We start from the raw sequence: 7,470 nt of genomic DNA, 5'->3' as shown, positions 1-7,470 counted from the left end.
ACTAGAGCACAGACTCTTAGAGCAAGATGTCACACTTGTGTACTATACATATACAGGTTGTAGCATACTCGGGCATAGACTCCTATGAGGTGCTTCTAACCTCACTTACACACACATGCACAAGGTTGAGTGGAACTAGCGGCATAAGGCTAGACTTTCTCACTCTCCTCCCTTACATGGATCACCTAGACAGACTCTAGGGGCTAGTTTTCCATGTCCTTTTTCCCATGGATCACCTAGACAAGATCTAGGGGCGAGAAGTCCATGTTTTCTCTCTCACTATTCTTCTCATGGATCACCAATGTGTGTATTCATGCTTTTTTCCTTTCTTTTCTTCTCTTTGCATTTTGTTTCCATTTACATCCTTCATCTTGTGTTAGAGAACTCTCAAATCCTCACACTCTTTGTTGTGTTGGAATTGAGATTTAGTCCTCTTTCTTACCAAATGATTCTCCATTAGTTTTTGATCTCATATCAAATCTTCTTGTGAGCATTTGTCATCAATATTCTTTAACAATTCGAAGTGGTAAACATGATACCTATTTCAACTCACTAAAATTAGCAAGCCGAAACAGGGGGGGGCATATAGCTACCCTCGAATTTTCATCACCTTCCTTAGTAAGCATTAGGTGATTTTGTGATCTAACATGTGGTTTTGTAGGTTGTGGTTCCTAACTGAGTACTGCAGATGCCGCTGGGGGCTTCATCCGACAACTTATGGATATATCCTTTTTCAAATAATGTTTACTTTTATGTACTTTAGCTTGCATATGCACGTAGTGTTCATATGACCGCTAAAGTGGGGGCTAAATGTAGCGTCGTAAATTGTACGCACTTGCTAGGGTGGTACAATTTCACACCAAGTTTAGCACCCGCCTTGGCGCATTTTGCATTTTGCATTGCATTTCCCCTTTAGCACTTAATTAATTAAATTAATTAGGTCTAAGTTCTATTTTATCATCTCCCATATCATAAAGTTGGGCCCTTTTCATTAAAGTGTGCCCCTTTCATTTTATTCTTCCAATACATCATTTAATCTAAAACCCTAATTAGGTCCTATTTTGAACTTTAAGGCTTGATTTTGGGGGTCAAAACATCTTGAAATCAGCTGTAACTTCGGGATTCTCTCTAAAATCATCATATCCGATGGTCCTAAAAATTTGGTGAAAAGTTGTTGGGACCATGGCGCCTGGAGAGGACCATGGCGCCCGGAGTGCACACGGTCCCAGACATTTTTCCCGAAATTTTAGGAGCGCGATCCAATCATAAAATAAAGCTTAACCCCAAGAAATTGGCAGGAAATTCAATCTCTAAGTTGGCCTAAAGTGAAATTAAGACCTAGGGTTTCCTATATAAAGACTCTTTTCTCAATTGAAAGCATATATAGATAAGAGACATATAAGGAAGAATCATGAATGGAGACAACAACAACAAGCAACAAGAAGGAAGGCATTGTAGCAAAAGAGAAAGTCTTGTGGGATCTTCAACAACATTCAACATCCATTAATCAAGCATTCAATTTCATTCATCAACTTAGGGCTTTGAAGACATAGAAGAACAATAAGAGATCACCGACTGAAGATTGGCTTGTACCCCTCCCTTGGGGTTGGGTTGCTCTAGTTTGCTTACTTTCATTTTAGGATCTTGCACACACACAAGGTCTGCACACACAACTTTTACTATACAACTTGGCTATTTGTGGAGGTGGAAATCACCAAAGCGGGGGTTTGACTAAGGCAAAACCCTATATGGCTACCTACAACCCTTTTCAGATATAAGTGCAGATTTCCGAATTCGAAGGACGCCGCAAGTTGCAGATCCGACGGAAGCGGACCGAGACAAAACTTCACACCAAATTCCAACCCAGAAAGCTAGGACAGGGGCGTGGGGCGCCCTAGTCCTGCCAGGACAGGGGCGCTGGGTGCCCTGGTCCCTGGGATAGGGGCGCTGGGCACCCTGGTCCTTGTCCATTTCAGTGAATTTTGGCAGTTTCAGAGGTAGCAGCTTCAGTATTTCAGGCTTCCGGCTTCAGCGGCAGATCTTGCAGAATCAAATCCATTCAAGGTACACATTTACATTTCTCCTCTTATCCTTACAATTGTTCATCATTAAATCTCAATTCTACAATCTTGTGCTCAAAGTTACTAGTTCATACTTACACTTTAGGGTTAATAGTTGAACTTGCATCATTCTATCTATCATTTGCAACAAAGGAATAGAAATCCTAATAGGTAGCCCGTGGCTCTCTCTTCCACAAAAAGAAGTAGCCAATTGTGTGATACCTCTAGGCTCTTTTGTATTCCACAAGTGTGTGATTGAAAGTGAGATTAGGGCATGTTTGCTTAGTGTCACTTTTTCCCCCACACACTATTAAGGTGCACCAAGTTGAAAAAAATCCTTAAATAATCTCCTTAAAAAATCACATATTTGTGAACTCCAATATAAAAAATAGACCATCCATCTATCACTATACACACAATGACATCTCCTCATAACTTTACATATTTCATATATATATAATTATTAGCATTATCACATATTAATCTATTTTAGTTTAAATACTAATTTATGTAGTGAAATTGTTTACAGTGATTAATTACAAAACAAAATGGCAATATTTGCACATTGATAAAAGAAGATTGTTATATTTCATTTGATTTGATTTCCTATTCACAACTAAGTGTTTTGCATGGTGCTCATAACAGGACACATTCGTTGCCAATATGCAACATGTGCACATGAAATCAGTGCACAAAGACACGTGGCAGAAGCAGCTGGCCCCTGAAGCCGCGTGCCACCTGAAGCAACTCCTGCTAAAATTGTAATCTCAATTGGGAAAATAATTTTAAAGGGATCTTCTATAATTTGGTTTTTGAGCTTGTAAAAGAGCAGGCCAAGTGATTGATTGTTACAAATCTAGGAAGAATTTGTGGGCTGTAAATCTTGAATTGGGTTCTAAATTATCTGCAGTTTCATGAAAATTTTGTGGAAAATTGATTAGCAGACAGTAAAGTAAAAGAAATGGCTGCAGCAGGACCAGGGCCAATCTCCAAGTCCATTCATATTCCAGGGGAGCCCAGCAAAACCTCTACTTCCATGCTGGAAACTGGAACAGAGCTCATCCAGAATTTTGCACCAATTAAAAATGTCCATGAGCATCTCTGCGCGTAAGTTATTTTGATCTTTCATCTAAAATCTTTTTAAAAAATTGCAACCCTCAATGAGAGTATAGGTTTCATGATTCTTCTTGTTGATTTTGGATTCTACTGTGTATTTTTTAATTCCTTCTTGAGCTCCTTAATCTTGATGATGGATTTCATCCAGTTCTCGAGCTCAGGGTGTGATCTGAATGTGATCTGAGATTTTAAATGTTAACGATTCTGGTGAAATTTTGATGATAGATTACACAGTGATTCGAAATGTAGACTACAGAATCACACAATCAAATCCAAAAATAACAATAAGAACAGGGATGAGAACAAGAATCCAGCAATAAGAACATGGATAAGAACATGGATAAGAACACAGAATCATTATTATGGATTGTGAAAAATTGATGAACTTATAGTTTTCATGATGTTACTGTTTTGTTGTATGTGTAGCTTCCATTTTTATGCCCATGACATGACAAGGCAAATAGAGACCCACCATTTTTGCAGCCACATCAATGAGGATGTGAGGCAATGTCTGCTGTATGATTCTCCTGAGAAGAATGCTAGGCTTATTGGAGTTGAGTACATGGTATCTGAGAAATTGTTTTTGACCCTGCCTGATGAAGAGAAAAAGCTGTGGCATTCTCATGAATATGAAGTAAAGAGTGGGGTGCTCTTCATGCCAGGAATTCCAGGGCCAATACAGAGACAGGGGCTGGAGAAAGTGTGTAAGACTTATGGGAAGGTCTTCCACTTTTGGCAGTTTGATAAGGGAGATACTCTGCCTCTGGGTTTGCCTCAGCTCATGATGGCTTTCACTGTAGATGGTCAGCTCCATGAACAACTTGCTACAGGTAAATTTCACTACAAATCTGGCTGATGAATGGGTGTTTGTAATTTTGCTCAAATCCATAGTTAAATGAAGGTCTGGTTTGTAAATGGGTATTAGTAGTTTTGCTCCAACCCTAATTTTTTGAGTGGCCATGTTTATCAGATGTGCAAGAAAGATACAACTATTCATTCCAAGAGGAGAGGGAAAAGCGGCAGTATATGAGTGGACCTGATTATGGCATAAATCCATTGGGAAACTCCTGGACCAGTGGAAAGGGTCTTAAGACAGTGTTGAGAGAGACAGACTGTCAGCGTACAGAATTATAAGATGTTCAAATATCCATTACAGTAGGTCACTGGTTTACACACTGTTTTCATCATCTGTTCATAACACTGTAGTTATCAAATCATGAATCTTGATATAGCATATCCTTCTGTTAATGTTTGAAATATTTGTATTTCAAATTTCCAAGACAGCTTTTACACGATAATTGTAGCTCAGTACTTTGGGTTAATTTGTTTATTTATTTATAATTGTGAAAGTTTTGTTTATGTAAACAACAAACACCCTTTGCTCGATTGATGAAATTCACTTTCTTACATAATCGGTTTTGGCTTCAATGTTTTTTTTTTTAAAATAAGGTTTTTAGTTTATATTTTCTTGCGAAGATGTTGTACACCTTAGCATTATAAAATAATAATAAATATTTTATATTATATAATATTATGGTCCATGTCAATCTTTTATTTTTAGGGAATGGGCTTTATTATTTTATGGACATTGCATATAATATTTTGGTTCACATGTTGTAAATTTAATAATTAAAATATTTGAAATATTAATTATTTCTTATATCGTGTGTGATGTGTATGTGTGATGTGTATGTGGCAAAGAGTTTGAGTTGCAAACAATAGATCTGTCTTCTTTATCTATTTAGTTGTTCTTTATCTATTTAGTTGTTATTCTTGTGTAGTTTGTTAAGAGATTCCCTATGAATCTATTCACTACATATTTGTAAAAATCAAGCATTGAATTTCTGTAATCTACTTCTTGTTTTCTTTTTTCTTTTTTTGAAGAGAGGAAAAGATGTGGTAGAGGCTAGATAGATGTTCAATTTTCTTCTTTTTTCTTTCTTCTTTCTTTTTCTTTTTTTTAAAAGATAGATGTTCAATTTTTTTATTTTTTTTAAGATAGATGTTCAATTTTCTTTTTCTTTTTTAAGATAGATGTTAAATTTTTTTTTTTTTGAAGAGAGGAAAAGATGTGGTAGAGGCTAGATAGATGTTCAATTTTTATTTTTTTTCAATTTTTTATTTTTTTATTTTTGTTTTGAATATAGATGTTCAATTTTTATTTTTTTTGTTTTTAAGATAGATGTTCAATTTTTTTTATTTTTTTTTCGAAGATATGAAAAGATGTGGTAGAGGCTAGATAGATTGTTCAATTTTTATTTTTTTTATTTTTTTGAAGATAGGAATTTCTTTTTTTGAAGATAGGAAAAGATGTGGTAGAGGCTAGATAGATGCTCAATAGTTTGATGGATTGGAGAAACTAAATTTCATTGGGGTTAGATGCTCAATAGTTTGATGGATTGGAGAAACTAAATTTCATTGGGGTTATAATAGTTTAGGATAGAGACACTTCATGTACAAGTACAAATGATGATGTGGTGTTTAATGATATTGGGAACTTGGATGATAGTATGAAGTAATAGTTTAGGATAGAGACACTTTATGTACAAGTACAAATGATGATGTGGTGTGTTTAATGACGTTGGGAACTTGGATGATAGTATGAAGTACAAATGGTGTGTTTAGTGTGTTTGATGATGTTGGGAACTTGGATGATAGTTGCATGACTATATCATTAGTTGGGAACAACTTGAAGAATTCTTACTGGTTATGAATTATTTTTAAAGAATAGCTTCTATATAATAATACTATTATTCCTTAAGGGGCAGTTTTAGAATAAGTCAAAACTGAATCATCGTGTGTGTTGCATATGTGACAACAATTTGAAGAATTCTTACTCGTTATGAATTATTTTCAAAGAATAGCTTCTATATAATAATACTATTATTCTTTAAGGGTGTGTGTTGCATATGTGACAAAGAGTTTGTGGCAAAGAGTTTGAGTTGCAAACAATGATTAACATAGATCTGTCCTCTACTTAGTTGGCATTCCTTTGTAGTTAGTTGTCAATTTGTATAACAGAATTATAAGGAATCTGTTCACTACATATTTGTATAATCAAACATTGAATATCAATAAAAATCAAACGTTGAATTTCTCTATTCTACTTCTTATTTTATGTTTTATGTATGCTTTGTTGTTCTATTTTTCTATCTGCTAGTTTGGGAAGCATTACCCTTTAGTAAGCATTACCCTTTGTTTGGTATTATTGTGTTTGGGTAGGAGGTTACTTATTTCATCTATTTTAAGTGGTTTGGATCCTTTTTACGTCTATAGGAGGTAAATGTTTGGATCTTTTATAGCTTAAAGTATAGTATATTTTAAGATTTGGATAGGAGGTAAATGTTTGGATCTTTTATAGCTAGGAAGTATATTATATTTTAAGTGTTTGGATCTTTTATAGCGTGCAACTATATTCTAATCTTTGTGGTTGTTAAACAAATACACAATCTTTGTGGTTGTTAAACAAATACATAGTTTAATACATGTTTAGAGTTTTGGGGAACTTTTTTTTTCATTCTCTTGTGTAGTAACTACTTCATTGGGGCCTTACATTTCATGGTATTCTTTCGCTTTATATCATAATATCACATTCTTTTTTTTTTACCGTGAATTATAAAATTATAGAATTTTATTGCATATTTAATACCATATGATTAATGGCATTTCTTTGTTTTATAACATTACAAACAATTGTGTAGATCATATAGTTTGTAATGTTTATTGCATTTTTTTTCATATGGTGTTAGATCCTAACCAACATGGTAGAGTCATGAGAAGAATAGGGCATATTCTACTATTTCTTGTTGAGGTAGTTCCAATGGGCTGTTACATTTCTTAATTAGTGATCCACGTGTAAGCATGTCTTGTATGTGGAATTGTTGGAGGGTGATGCCAACAAATGCCATTATTTTATCTTTGGTTCTTCTGCATTGTTGCCATTATTTTATCTTTGGTTCTTCTGCATTGTTTCAATCATTTCCCTTTGTGCATTTTGCATTTTGTTGGCATAGAATCCTTAAGCTAGAGAACATGTTTTAGCATCTATTTTTACATATTTCTAATCTCATCACTAAAAATGAGATTAGTGATCTACATGTAAGTATGTGGAAGTGTTGGAAGTTGATCCCAACAAATACCATTATTTTATTTTTGGTTTCTTTGCATTGCTTTAATCCTTTCCCTTTGTGCATTGCGTAGAATCCTTAAACTAGAGAACATATTTAAGCATCTATTTTTACATATCTCTAATCTCATCACTAAAGTGATGAGATTAGTGATCCGCATGTAAGCA

General features: G+C 34.7%; 1 protein-coding gene across 1 annotated transcript; it reads left to right on the top strand.

Moving 5' to 3' along the window:
- Window positions 1–2,856: 2,856 nt before the first annotated feature.
- Window positions 2,857–4,459, top strand: LOC131044858 (oil body-associated protein 1A). Its single transcript, XM_057978324.2, has 3 exons — window positions 2,857–3,167; window positions 3,603–4,006; window positions 4,147–4,459. Exons 1-3 carry the CDS (start codon window positions 3,022–3,024, stop codon window positions 4,308–4,310), a joined length of 714 nt encoding a protein of 237 aa, XP_057834307.2. The 5' UTR covers window positions 2,857–3,021; the 3' UTR covers window positions 4,311–4,459.
- Window positions 4,460–7,470: the final 3,011 nt, after the last annotated feature.

The sequence above is a fragment of the Cryptomeria japonica genome, chromosome 1, assembly GCF_030272615.1.
Source record: "Cryptomeria japonica chromosome 1, Sugi_1.0, whole genome shotgun sequence".
NCBI classification, from domain to species: domain Eukaryota; kingdom Viridiplantae; phylum Streptophyta; class Pinopsida; order Cupressales; family Cupressaceae; genus Cryptomeria; species Cryptomeria japonica.
The sequence above is the reverse complement of the archived record's forward strand: the minus strand, read 5'-3'. Positions and strand labels throughout refer to the sequence as shown.

Excerpts from the sequence above, each read along its gene's own strand:
- LOC131044858 (XM_057978324.2), top strand. The coding sequence starts at position 3,022 with ATGGCTGCAGCAGGACCAGGGCCAATCTCCAAGTCCATTCATATTCCA. Across the intron at positions 3,168-3,602 it reads GTCCATGAGCATCTCTGCGC|CTTCCATTTTTATGCCCATG; the intron begins GTAAGTTATTTT and ends TTGTATGTGTAG. Across the intron at positions 4,007-4,146 it reads CCATGAACAACTTGCTACAG|ATGTGCAAGAAAGATACAAC; the intron begins GTAAATTTCACT and ends CATGTTTATCAG.